Source organism: Drosophila ficusphila, unplaced genomic scaffold (assembly GCF_018152265.1).
Source record: "Drosophila ficusphila isolate 14025-0441.05 unplaced genomic scaffold, ASM1815226v1 contig_106, whole genome shotgun sequence".
Classification (NCBI taxonomy): Eukaryota; Metazoa; Arthropoda; class Insecta; order Diptera; family Drosophilidae; genus Drosophila; species Drosophila ficusphila.
Genome location: NW_025063993.1, coordinates 7,745,841 through 7,759,376, shown reverse-complemented (window position 1 = coordinate 7,759,376; position 13,536 = coordinate 7,745,841). Strand labels below are relative to the sequence as shown.

General features: G+C 41.7%; 2 protein-coding genes across 4 annotated transcripts; both read right to left on the bottom strand.

The window, feature by feature from the left end:
- Positions 1–530: 530 nt before the first annotated feature.
- Positions 531–2,634, bottom strand: LOC108096191 (trypsin alpha-3-like). 2 transcript variants are annotated; one of them, XM_017197574.1, is made up of 3 exons: positions 2,346–2,634; positions 2,014–2,290; positions 531–1,073 (listed from the first exon to the last, which is right to left on the bottom strand). In XM_017197574.1, exons 1-3 carry the CDS (start codon positions 2,591–2,593, stop codon positions 678–680), a joined length of 921 nt encoding a protein of 306 aa, XP_017053063.1. In that variant the 5' UTR covers positions 2,594–2,634; the 3' UTR covers positions 531–677. The 2 variants fall into 2 exon arrangements, with proteins under 2 accessions (XP_017053063.1, XP_017053064.1); XM_017197575.2 differs by lacking the exon at positions 2,346–2,634 and having other exon boundaries at positions 2,014–2,144; positions 2,203–2,288.
- A 132-nt stretch (positions 2,635–2,766) lies between these two features.
- LOC108096196 (putative trypsin-6) lies at positions 2,767–3,985 on the bottom strand. 2 transcript variants are annotated; one of them, XM_017197580.2, is made up of 3 exons: positions 3,714–3,985; positions 3,374–3,650; positions 2,767–3,286 (listed from the first exon to the last, which is right to left on the bottom strand). In XM_017197580.2, exons 1-3 carry the CDS (start codon positions 3,959–3,961, stop codon positions 2,900–2,902), a joined length of 912 nt encoding a protein of 303 aa, XP_017053069.1. In that variant the 5' UTR covers positions 3,962–3,985; the 3' UTR covers positions 2,767–2,899. The 2 variants fall into 2 exon arrangements, with proteins under 2 accessions (XP_017053069.1, XP_017053070.1); XM_017197581.1 differs by having other exon boundaries at positions 3,201–3,313.
- Positions 3,986–13,536: the final 9,551 nt, after the last annotated feature.

Here is a 13,536-nt window from a genome sequence, read left to right as displayed (position 1 = left end):
AGAGAGTTTCCGGAGATGAGAGCGAGCGCACACGCATTCGTCTGCAAAGGCGGCCGAGTGGCCGATTGGCCAAATGACGAGAGAATCCGCCTGCAGACGCGTGTTTCTGGCAGTGTTACTGACCTAGAAACCAATTTTTTTTTTTCGTATTTTTCAAGTTTACTCTTCGCCCGAACAACAGCAGCAATAACAACTAGAGTACATCTTGTCGTTCTCTGGTCGGTTGCCCTTTTTATTGCCCGCTCGTGAGTGCAGCACAATCTGCAATTGTTGCTGTTGCGTTCGCCTCTGCTGTTCCTGTTGGCATTTGGTTAGTTGTTAAGCCAAAGCCGAGTGTTAGCCGGAATCCATAACAAGAACTGAGGAGCCGAAATCAATTAAAGCGCTTAAAGTTAAGCCCTGGCAATTGCCAAAGATCTATGAAAGGGAGGCGAATGTTCAAAGTCCTTTGAAGCTGCTTAAAAAGGAATTTCTTTAAATATTTGATATTTGGCCTAAACAAATGTATTCATTTTTTTAAAATCCTTTTCTTTACAATGAACTGTTTTTTATTGAGTATTTATAATTTGCTGATCTTGTAGTGCAACAAATTTTTAAAGCTATAAAGGCTTACATACAATACTTGTGAAGACAATCTTACAGAAAAAGTTTTACATGGCTTTCCTTTTTCCAATTTCTTATACAAAATCAAAAAGTACAAATGATCCTAAATGGGCAAATGCTGCAGCTAAGAGCACTAAAGAATCAATAAAATAGAAAACGCCGGCACTAAAGGTCTCGATTTTGTCTTCAATCCAATCCACCATTTTATAGACATCAGTGTAAACAGATGGCAGATTGGCGGACCCACATCCAACGATATTGCTGACGATTCCATAGACTATATCGCCGTGCATCAACGGAGACCCCCAATCCCCGTAGCAGGGCTGTTGTTTGGTAGTATTTTCTTCGTCCATGGCGCACAATAGGTCGTCCATGGCCCCAATGACGGGGACATTCAGGAGTTTGGCACATCTTTCGGCTGGGATCAGCTGTACATCGATATAAACCAAGTACGATGCCAGTGGACCGCCCTAAAAAATCATATTAGTAAGAGATTTAGAAGTAACACAATTTTTTTAACCAAATCTACCTTACAAATATATAAAATTTAACCGATTGATTCACAATGAGGACGAAAATACTAAAAACAAGAATGGAAGCTAGCTTCGACAAGCCGAAGCTAATATACCCTTGCAGTATTTAAATATGTCGAACCAAATACATAGAGGCTAAACAACATCGATGCTATGTCTATTTTTCTATGAAGTTTCTGTATCTTCGACGATTGTTCATGTAAAAGCTTTATGATATAGTCGTCCGATTTTTATGAAATTTAATTTGAAATTCAAGAGTCGTTACAAAAACTCTTAATTTAAAAAATTATGACTTTCCGTTGAAAAACAACGATTTTATATTTTTTTTCCGTTTATTTCCGTTAATTTTATTTAAATTTTTTGATCTTTCCTATGGCAGCTATATGATAGAGTTATAAAATTTAATCGGAAACTCAATAGTAGTTTGAAAAGGCCATCTGAAAGAAATCAAGTCGATCTAATCAAAAACAACGGCGTGAGAATTTTTTATTTCAATCTCTTGTATGGGAGCTATCCGATATAGTCGCCCGATCCGACCCGTTTCGACTTATATACTGCGTGCAATAACTACACAACTTTTGGGAAAGTTTCAGAAAGATAGTTTTAGAACTGAGAGACTAGAGTACATAGAAACTGACAGACGAGCAGACATACAGACGTATTTCGATTCAGATCGTTATGCTGATAAAGAATATATATATACTTTATGGGGTCTGAGGTGTCTCCTTCACTGCATCGCAAACTTCTGGCCTAATTTATAATACCCTTTTATCTGCAAGGGTATAAAAATTCAATACAGTGTATTGATTTTATGTTTTTGCTTCTCAAAATTAAAGAATTTATATATATTTAATATATGTATTAATAACCAACATACCCAAAACATTCGACCCCATCCCATGACTTCACATTTTAGACCCATTGGAGGAGGTGCATGTGGCAATTTAGCTATACCGATAAAGGGATTATCCCTCGGAAATGGGTTCTTGATATATAACAATCCGACATCTTGTTTATTGTACAATGTGAAACTAGTGGGGACCAAAATTTTTTTAACAAGGCTTACAAAAGTCCTGCCCGGAACATATTTGAGTCTATTGGGTGTACCAGCCACGATAAGATACATACGACTGTCATAAAAAACCCTACGATGGCTGAAAAATACGCAATTAAGAATGATTTTTTCTTATAAATATACCCAATACTTACTTCATAAGGCAGTATACGGAAGTTAATACGATCTTTGGCGCCAGGATGACGCCGGAGCAATAGTGATTGTCCCCGAAATACCTTTTAGCATTTCTTGTCCTTATAGAAACGGCGAACTTTCCAAGTCGTATAGCTTCTTCGTTGAAAAGGCCATGGGATAGGCGCCTAACGCGATTTTGGATAGGATTTGCATGGCACGTAAAGATCAATGAGAAGAGTATAAAACTAAGCAAATTTTGAATATTCATAACAGCTTTTGCAAGTGTTTTGTGTTAAAAATGTTTGTCAGATGGCAACAAGGTTACTAGGAAATATTAAATGGCTTCTTAACAAAAAGAACTTTTTCAAATATTGGATATTATGCATTTGTTTCTAAATCCTCTTTACAATAACCGTACACGAATTATAATACTTGCAATTATTTAGTTTTATAGTTTTTTTTATTGAGTATTTATATTTTGCTGACGTTCTAGTGCAACAATTTATGTGAGCATTCAGTTTTGATACAACACTTGTGAAGACAACCTTACAGAAGTAGTTTTACATAGTTTTTCTTACAACAATTTAAAAAGCATAAGTGATCCTATATGAACAAATGCTGCAGCGAAATACAGTAAAGAACCAATAAAAAAGAAAACGCTGACCGTATCGCTCTCCATTTTGCCATTGAGCCAATCCACCATTTCAAAGACATCAGTGTAAACAGATGGCTGGTTGACGGAGCCACATCCAACGATATTGCTAACGATTCCATAGACTATATCGCCGTGCATCAATGGAGCCCCCCAATCCCCGAAGCAGGGTTGTTTTTTAGTAGTATTTTTTTCGTCAATGGCGCACAATAGGTCGCCAATGAAGGGGACATTCAGGAGTTTGGCACATCTCTCGGTTGAAATCAGCTTTACATCGATATAAACCAAGTGCGCTGCAAGTGGACCGCCCTAAAAAAATCATATTAGTAACGGTTTCTAGGAAGAATCAGTCTTCAATAATACTATATTAAGTTGCAAATAAAATATCCCACATACCGGAAACAGTCGACCCCATCCCATGACTTCGCAGTGAAGACCGGCCGGAGGAGGTGCAACGGGCAATTTAGCTATTCTGATATAATCGTTATCCCTTGGAAATGGAGTTTTGATATGTAATAATCCCACATCTTGTTTATTGTACATTGTGAAGTTAACGGGCACAAAAATTTTTTTAACGAGGGTTACAAATGTCCTGTGCGGAACATATTTAAGTCGATTGGTAGTACCAGCCACGATAAGATACACACGACTGTCATAAAAAACCCTCCGATGGCTGAAAAATACACAATACGAAAGAAGATTATGGATTTTTCTTATAAATATACTCTATACTCACTTTATTAGGCAGTGTACGGATGTTAATACGAATTTTGGTGCTAGGATGACTCCGGAACAGAAGTGATTGTCCCCGAAATACTTTTGAGCATTTCTCGTCCTTATAGAGACGACGTACTTTCCCAGTCGTACAGCTTCTTCGTCGTAGAAGCCATTGGATATGCGCTTAGTTCGATTTTTGACGGGACTTGCATGGCAGGTAAAAAGCAATGAAAATAGTATAAAACTAAACAAATTTTGATTATTCATGGCAGCTTTTGCAAGTGTCTTTGTGTTAAAAAATTATAATCAAATGGAAATAGGGCGACTATTCCTTTAAAAATATGCTCGAATAGCTTTAAAAGCACCCATCAGATAACTTTAAAAATCGACCATTTTCTTTGTGATTATCAAGTTTGCTTTACTGTGCTGAATTTAGAGTTCTCCGAAACTGGCTGAAACAAAATTGGAGGGATTAAGTAAGCGGCAGCAGAACAAACCGTTTTACATGGCAATTATGCTGGAACAAGCCTGACCCCTGACCCCTGGACCCCTGATCCCTGACCCTCCGGTGTCGGGCTAGACCCATTTTCGGTAGTCAATTCAAGGATGAGGCTTCGTCGTGCAGGAGCAACATGTGTGCACGCGCCGCTGCTCATTGGAAATTCAATTTTCAATAAATGCACACAAATTGATTTCCAGCTTGGGGCCTTCAAGCGGAGTTGCGAACACACAATCGCACGCACACAGCTGCTCCAATCGCCCTAAAACCCATTCGAGCACCCACCCACACACCCATTCACACACTCGAACACCCACTCTCACACTCACACCTGCATTAAGTGCAAAACTTTTCAATTTACGTTCTGTTGTTTTTCAGCATCAAATATCCCCGACTGTCAAAAGTATTTGTGAGAGATTTTCGGCTACACTGGGAAATGGGTTCCAATCGCCGGCCCTTTTGTGTCTCCGGGGCTCGTTATTAGACTTTTTGTGCGGCACTTAAAGCACGATTCCCATTCCGAATGGCGAATTGCGTATTCAGAGGACCGCACACCTACGCCGTATTCCATATGCCACACGTATGCTCGCTTATCCGCGCCTGAAATTCCGCATCATGCAGCGCAAACACTTGTTAATTACTTTTATTATATCCACAGCTTCACTTGCACAGTCACGCAATTCATCGGCTGCGGATTCGGTGTCCGTGTCCGGGTCTGAGTACGGGTGAGGGTTCCCTGGGTGCCCCGGACTCCCGATTTCCTGGCGAAGTGCTCGCCGGGACAGCGAGTACGGCATTATTGCCTGTTGCTTTCGCCAGTGGCATTCAGGCTTCACCACACAGCTGATGTGGTCGGCCGTAAACATGCGGCTGCCAGTGAGTGGGCGTGCTACTCCGCCGGAGTGCGGACTCCGTATTCCATATTCCATACTCCTCTTTCCGCACTCCGCTCCTCAATCCGCTTGGGCACTCTGCAATCCAGTAACGGGTCGTCGTCGTCGTCACACACAAGTAATTGCAATCAGCACCTTGGCAACAAGCAGCTGCGCCAAAATAAGAAAAAAGCAGTCAACAAGAAGTGGGCCACCGATGTATTTATTTATAAAGCAACCCGTAACTCACGGTGCGTGCTGCCGTATATCTTAACACCTGAATGGCGAACGAACTCTTGGAATTCAGCTCAAGCAAGTGGATTTAAATTTATTGGTAAGTAATGACATTTCAGTTTTATTTCCTTTTGATTTAAAACACACGCCTTTGATCTCTCTTCGGCCGTCTTTAAGTGTTAAATGGTCATCTGCCTGCAATTTATATGCTAATTAAGAATTCTTTATTTTGCCCTCCTCGGCACTCGGAAAAAATGGTTTACGAATGGAATATTTATTCAAAAATTTGTTACATTTATTTTTGATTGCAAAACATATTGTACACCATTAAAATGCCATCATATCGATTTAATAAACAAAACATTTTAGGACAAAATAGTTGCTATGAAATTTGCTTTTAGCATTACAAATAAAATAAGTAACAGAACCAAAATGGCGTTAAACATTTAAAGGCAATGTTTCAAATCAACAAAAAACATATCATGGCAAAAGGTTTTTATTGTGGAAATCTTTTTGACATGCGACGCGTTACAGTGAAGCCCACTTAATTTAGCGGACAAGGGTCGCCTTTTCCGCGCAACGGGGCGTATGCTTTATATATTTGGAAACCACGCGGCGTATACGCATCCATTTTCAGTGGAACGAGGGCCGCAATTATGCGGTCTTATTCCATGTGGAAATTAACGCGAATTGCCAGCCATGATTGGCATTGTTTTCGTCGCGTGTCACGAGTGTCAAGCGTGCCGCAAATCAATTGAAATCAAATGTGCAACAATAAAGATCGACGCAGGTCACAGCAACGTATCGCATCGTATCGTATCGATTGGCTGTCACTTGAGATGCGGCCGCTTCGGTTCGGAGTGGTAATAATTTAGCAACTAATTAAGCGACGGAAATGAGGTGGAATAATACAGAAACACAGATACAGACAGCCGCAGACACAGATTTTTCCCCATCTCTTGCACACTCACTCACACACACATGGAACCGATCCAAAATGGCGAACACACAAACACAGAGCACATAGAGATGGCTTTTCCAATTAAATTTATAACTTATTTATGATGGAAAGTAATCTTCTTTGGGCATTAGGCGATGTAATAAAAATGATTGAAATATAATTGAGAATTGACATAAAAGCCAAACAAACACACACAATCATCATCTCACACCAGCTCACACAGTCGGTCGGTCGACATTCGCACACAGATATCTAGCTTATAAAATCCTGTCGGCTGGCTGGCTGGCTTGGCAGGCACTTACAATCAACGATTACCTTTACACCTGCCATTGTGAAAATAAGCCATAAGCGGAAATTACATCAAAAGGATATTGTTATATCGATGAGCAGCCATCGCATCGAGGAGCAGCAGGCGTCACAGCTGTAGCCGAAAAGCAGCAGCCAAATAGCAGAAAAATAAAGTATGGCGAAAGGTGCCATAAAATAAATAACACGAGGAGCCGAATAAACATTTTGGCAAAGGCGAGGCCATCCAGGATCCCAGACTCCTGGCTCCCGACTCCCGATTCCCAGGATCCCGGAATCGAATCCAAAACTTCCATGTGCGCCATGTGGCATGTGTGCATGGGTTATGTGTGTGAGTGTGTGTGTTTTGTGGGGCGGATGCTTGGCATAAAATAGACTTATCCTAATGAAAAAAGTCTCGCAGGCACGTTAAGTAAGATATGTGATACCAGAAGGCGATGTGGGGGGATGTGGAACTGTCGAGGAGGTGGCTGAAAAACTGGAAACGAAGCCCCAAGCCCGAAGGCAATCTTTAAGGCGTCGAAACGTTAAAAGTTAGGCCTGGCAATAGTAAAAGCTAAGCGGCTTATGGCCCGGCCATTGGCAACAAGGACACCGGAAACAAGGTGGAACAAGGACTCTTAAAGATTGACAATGGCTAGATATCCTGACTCATTTGCCTAGTTTGCGATACGATAAGAATTTAAATTGAAATAGTTTTTATACAGCCAGTCGCAGTCGCAGGAGATGACGACACGAATTTCGTGTGTTTCGACTAATTTTGTAATTTATGCGGGCCCCACAATTTACATAGGCAAATGAATGCCAGCGGAACGTGCAGAAACCCTCCAGGCGGCTTTTAGTTGTATTAACTTATGTTGATGGCCGCCGGGATGGCTTCAAACAGGTAAGCTGGCATCGCTCGCATACTTTCCGGCTGCCAAGTGAAGGCATAAAGAATTCACAACCAGGCCGCTGCTGCATTCCTTATTTGGGTCAATTGGAGAGCATCGGGAACTTTATAGCTCAGTTCGGTCGGCTCTGCCCATTTTGCGCCTCAAAAGACCACTTGAAACCTCAAGGACCCGGGGTCTCGCGAACCACTCGCTTCATTTTGTCAGCCCTTTGTCTTAGCCTGCGGTGAAATGTTTGCACTGGGCATTGTCATCCGCAGGACGAGCAAAAGCCAAAGGAGTCAAGTGTTCATTATGCTCGAGGATGCTGCTCTCCGCTGGCCACTTGAGCAGTGTGAAAAAGTGGAAGCCATACGACTCTTTGCACTTGAAGAAAATAAGCTCAAAATCGTCCTTGAAATGTCATGTGATTTGTGGGATGGGGTTCTTACAATTTCGTAAAATTAATTTGGGGTGTGTGTTTCCTAGGAATTTCTTATGGGGACTATCACACTTCTTTGTTAATGTGTCCTGTAATTTAATAGGAGAATTTTTACTGGGTAAATATCATTTGTTAAAGATTTGACAATAACAAAAACTCCGTTTGCGAGTGTATATTTTCCTGGAATTTTTTGTTTTTGGACTAACACCCTTTACGGTTCACATTTCATAGAATTTCGAAGGATGGTTGCTGTAAAAAAGCTTTTAACTGCTATTAAAAATATTTTTTTAATAATCAGTTTGAAATAATTGGAAATCCACTGTTTAAAAACTATTCAATTTATTTGTGACTAGAGGTCCTGTGTCCGCTTCGCTGGTCAACACAATTTAACAACATAAAAGTCAATGTTGCAACAGATGGTGATTTAACACTTTTCCAGTTTTACTTTTCACTTGCGCAGCACAATCCAGCCGTTTCTCTTTTAAACTTTAACGCACTGCAATATCGGTATATAGTCGCCATTGGTCCAATATCTAAATTTTCATTATCACTGTAGTTCGCAGTGGGGTCATATTGGAATGCCAAGCGATTGAATGATGCCAATGATCTCCATGTGCTCATTTGTCTCTCTTCGCTTAAGTTTTGTGAATATACTGGCTGCTGGCTTGGATGTCTGCGGCCAATGTTTGCACGTCGTCCTCTAAGCATTTTGGACTATGGACAGAGTGGTGAATTTATCCTCAAATGCACGATCCACATAATTTTCACAGTTCAACTTAAATTGAATAAAAATTCTTTTTTTTTCACAATTTCACAGTGAACACAAAAATTGAGTTAAAATGCTATGGGAGCGTGTTTGTCAGTGTGATGAGGTAGCAACTCACTTTATATGCGACAATATTGCTATTTTCTTACGGATCCCTATTTTTTTTCAAAATAAATTATAGCCTATTTAACTCCACGATAATATCGCTTTCTATCGGCGAAAGAATTTTTTAAATCGGACCAGTAGTTCCGGAGCCTATTCCCTGCAAACAAACAAACAAACAAACAAACAAACAAACAAACAAACAAATTTTACCTCTTTATAATATTAGTATAGATATATTTTGATATAAATTTCCTTTGAAGAATTGAAATTTCGGAATGCAGTGAAAAAGTATCCGCTTGTGGGTTTCCCTTCGTTGAATTTTTTACTAGATTTCGTTCGGTAGATTTTTTCCAAGTGCTCCCAGGGCTGACAGCCTTTTTCCAGATAAAACTGGTAAATAGAAAGGCTGCAGATGCCGCAGCTGCTGGTGCAGCGGCATTCCGTGGTTATTGTTGTGGCTGCTCGTGGCGGCGGTCCTCGAATTCCAAAGTGGTCGGGAAGTTGCGACGTCTGCAGATTGTCTGCTGATTATTTGACTAGAATTTAATTAGCAATCGCGGGCGGCAGTGAATTTAATGCATAAGTCAAATGATAGTGGGTACTGCTATTTATTCTTATTCTCTATACATTATTTTTTTTTTTTTTTGGGAATAAGGAGTGGAAAGGTAAAAGGAAGCGCCGAAAGGCCTTACGGCGACCTAATTGCCAAATGACCTGCATTCGGGCTCAAGATACAAGGCGCAAGTGGCTGTCCGGATTCGGGAAACAAGCGGAAGAAGCCGCTGAAAGTCGAAAAACAAACAAACAGGAGGCAACTTTGTCGTTATTACCTTTTATTAACTGAGAACCCGTGGGGTTTGATGGGTTCCCAAAAGGTCGGGCATCCAGGCAGCCGGAGACTCGCGGCAATGTTCCCCCCAAAATGAGTGGGAGTTATTTAAAGAATTATATTGTTTTCAACTGGAGCCCCGTCCGCCATTGTCTTCGTCTCGTTTCGCTGAAGGGTATTGCCGACTTCGTTGCCTTTCCTTCTTGTTTCCACCTTTTCATTTCTTTTTTCAGTGGCTCTGGCTCGCGGCATGTTTTTCATTTTCCTTTTCAATTACCCCGCCGCGACGTTCAGTTGGCGCATTTCTCATACACTTTTTTTTTCGGTCTCGGCCGGGATTGTTTGTCTAAAATCCGGGGAGTGGAGATGGAGGGATGGCGGGGGATGGGTGGCAGGATCTGAGATCCGGGCGCTGCTCCTTGCACGGCTGCATGCATTTAAGTCTAATTGCGAGGCTGCATTGTGTGCGATATGATATTTCGCTTCGTTTTGGACTTCAGCTCGAGGGCTTAGGCTAAGCGCCTCAGTTTAAGCCTTTTTCAGCTGCCAGCTGGGGAAACTTAAAGCCACGGCAAAGCAGCGCCACTGGGGCAGGGTGGTAATAAGGAAATCACAGGGCAAATACAGGGGAATTAACTCGAAAGTAGCACGCAAATATCGAAAGTAGGAAGTGGCCATCCGAGGTCGCCGGATGTCGCTAAAGTGCTCCACTTCCGGTCGCTCTGTTAACTGTTATTGCTTGCTCATTGCTCATTGCTGGCCGACGAGCGGTAAGAACGAAGCCAGCGGAGGATAAATATAAATTGATGGCCCATTTCAATGGTGCCGCCCCTCTGAATGCAATATCTAATAAAGCAAATTTTCGTTAGCTCATTAAAGTGACTGCCATGGCCCAAAAGGGCCACCATCGCATCGACTTGTGGCCGTACATTGCGTACTGCGGATGCAATAAAGTGCACGATTTATGTGCCTGCCGCCCGGCAATTGAATTAAATTTTCCAATGCAGCCGCAATCGCGTCTTGTGGCTTGGTTTCTATTTGAGGAGTGGTGGCAAGGAGGGTGGTTTCAAAAAGGGGGTGGCCAGCAAGGACGACTGTCTGCAGTAATAACTGTAATTTTTGGCAAATGTGCACGTCCTTTGCCATCTTTCCCAACTCGTCATGTGCAACATGGACCATCCCTTTCGCCATTCCCGTGCAGTCACATATTGTAATGTGACTGGGGCTCTGTACTTGATATTTATGTCTTAATATATGCACACACGGCCAGCCCCAAAAATCCAAGTAATATTTCTCAACATCTCAAAGATCCTCCTTTGCGTGGAGCATTCTGCATTTGTCATCTGGCTGCTATTGGGGAATGCGTAATGAATTATTTAGGCCTGGTTCATGACAATTTATTGTTGCATGCATTGGCATTAGTTTAACTTAATTATGTGCTCTGCGAATTGAAATTAGTTTCTGGCCGTTGTGATTCGATGACCTCGGCTTTCAGGGCTTTAAGTCATTTGTATAATTGCTTTAATATGCTGACCAAACTAAGCTTCGAACAAAGTAAAAAATGAATAAATCTCCCTCCCGATAGGAAAAAATCCGCCTGGCGAAAAAACGTGTAATTAAATATGAAAACTAAGTGACAATGTTTCTAGTTATTAAAATCGAAATTGTTGCGCGCAAATTAATTTACAATTTCGCCCGAGGGATTTGCCAGCGGAAAAAGTAATGCGAAAAAAGAATAATTAAATAAATAAATATAGACGGGCGGCAATCAGCTTATGTCAAGCTGCATTTCAGTTTTTTTATAATTTATTTAAGCACCGAAAATAAACTATTCAGTTTGCATTATTCCCGCTTGTCGGTCCAAAATTCTGGTCAATTCTTTAAATTTTGAACATGGCCGGGTGGCTGAATGTAGCGGAAGCCTCTGATTTTTGGCAAGCAAATTCCATTGAATTTGCTTTCGAAATTTATGGTTTAGAAAAATGTTGCCAAAAACTAGACCGGAATGGTGGGTGGTCGGTTGGTCGGTTGGTTGGATGGGTGGGGGCCCCGCAGAGATAATAGCTTTTGATTACAGTTTATGGATGTCGCCTTTGGCTTCTGCTCCCCATGTGTCTGTGTTTGTGTGTGTCTATGTGTGTTGGCCAGAAACTTCAGTGTTCGCCCCGAAAGTGGGCGGCTTTTTTGCGATGGGCGGGCGACACAATGGCGACGAAAGAGAAACAGAATCCCGAAAACCCCCGGCCTCCCCCCGAAAAAAATCCAGTTGCTGGAATAGAAGACTGGCCTACAGTGGCTTAGAGGGGCTGGAAATGTATGGCAGGCGTTTGCAATTATTGAAATTGTTCCATGGCACGAAATCCAATTGACTTTTATGCAAATGAAATTACGCGATTGCTCCCGTTTCGTATCGCTCGGTTTCCAGTTCGAACTTCGAAGTAAAAGCAAAACATTGATTTTTATTTACCGCTCTGAATTAAGTGCAACGGCGAGCAACAAAAGCGTGAATGGCGGGAAAAGCGGTAGAAGCGGTAAAAGCTGGTGGGGAAAACACGGCGAGCCACATTTTCATAACGTAAGTGAATAGAAAATTGAATCAAATCTAATAATAAATGCTTTTATGCAGCCCTTAAGCACTCTGAAAAGATGACGACAATGCAGAGGTTCCTGGCGAACCATGATGATGATGTTGGGATGCTCGGATGTTGGGATGTTGTTGGTGGCAATGTTGATGTTGATGGGATTGGGTCCTGGAAACAGGGTATCCTCTTTACTCTGGCCCAGATTGGTGTCGCTCCGTTGGCCAAAGCTGCAATGTCGTCGCCGCTGGCAACATGCGACAATGTATTAGTGCCGCATGCCCCATTTGGCCAGCACACACAATATTGGTCGGGGTATTGGTGTTGGTATTGGTATTGGTATTGGTATTGGTATTTGTGTTGGTATTGGTGTTGCTGCTGGTAGATGTTGCTGCTGGTATGTGTTGCTGCCGGCGTAGATGTTGCCGTTGTCTATCGCCAGTTACTTAAGCATGTGGCGCGCTCCAAGTTTTTTGCATGTCCTTCTCGCCCGTCTCGCAATTTGATTTGCCTGTCCTCGAGCAATTTAAATGAGTTTGCATTTCGCCTTTGTTGTCTCGTCTCGACTCGTCTTGTCTGCCAACCAGCCAACGAGGCAACCAGCCAAAGAGCCAGCTTGTCTATCCATCTGCTCATCCGTCCGAATGTCTGGCCGCTTTTAACTACTTTGACTTGCAATTCATTTAGCTCTGCATGGCAAATGAAACGCACCTGGTGCACCTGTCCCTTGCGAAATGAGATGAACTTCGTCCTTATCCACACAGTTATCCATTTTGTGCGCCACACTTAGTTTCCCCCCTTGGCAAAAACGTGTTGCCAGTTGCCAGTTGCCAGTTGCCAGTTGCCAGTCAATTTCAATAATTCAGACCATAAACAGACGAGGAGGAGCAGTACCCAAAACGAAACAATGCCATAAAATGAGCTGGCAAACTTATGGCCAAAGCCACTGCGAATTTTTGCCCTTGCCTGCTTTTACGATTATATTAGACTTGGCCAAATTGGGAAGACAAGGTGCGTGAGGATGCCAACATTTGGGAGTTTCTTTGTTGTCAGTTACATGAAACGCACTGAAAATTAAAAAGGCAAGCAAGTAGGCATTTTGTTGGCTTGTAAAGCCTTGAAAAGAAGTAAAGAAATTTAATAAATTGGTTGTTGCATAGTAATCAATTAAAGAAATTTGTTTTTGAATTTATTGACTTATAAAAATGTGAAATGGGTTGTAAAACCATTTGATGGCGATTATCTTTTGATGATACCAGAATGTATAGTAAATATACAACGAATTTAATAGCATGAGAGCTCTTTAGTTTCTTCATTTATGTTGTAGTCATAACTCAATAAAACATCTTGAATTTCTGTTTTTATAGTGGCACATTT

Coding starts and splice junctions, on each gene's coding strand:
- LOC108096196 (XM_017197580.2), bottom strand. CDS start 3,961: ATGAATAATCAAAATTTGTTTAGTTTTATACTATTTTCATTGCTTTTT. Junction 3,651..3,713: donor TCCGTACACTGCCTAATAAA/GTGAGTATAGAG, acceptor TGTATTTTTCAG/CCATCGGAGGGTTTTTTATG. Junction 3,287..3,373: donor GATGGGGTCGACTGTTTCCG/GTATGTGGGATA, acceptor TGATTTTTTTAG/GGCGGTCCACTTGCAGCGCA.
- LOC108096191 (XM_017197574.1), bottom strand. CDS start 2,593: ATGAATATTCAAAATTTGCTTAGTTTTATACTCTTCTCATTGATCTTT. Junction 2,291..2,345: donor TCCGTATACTGCCTTATGAA/GTAAGTATTGGG, acceptor CGTATTTTTCAG/CCATCGTAGGGTTTTTTATG. Junction 1,074..2,013: donor GATGGGGTCGAATGTTTTGG/GTATGTTGGTTA, acceptor ATGATTTTTTAG/GGCGGTCCACTGGCATCGTA.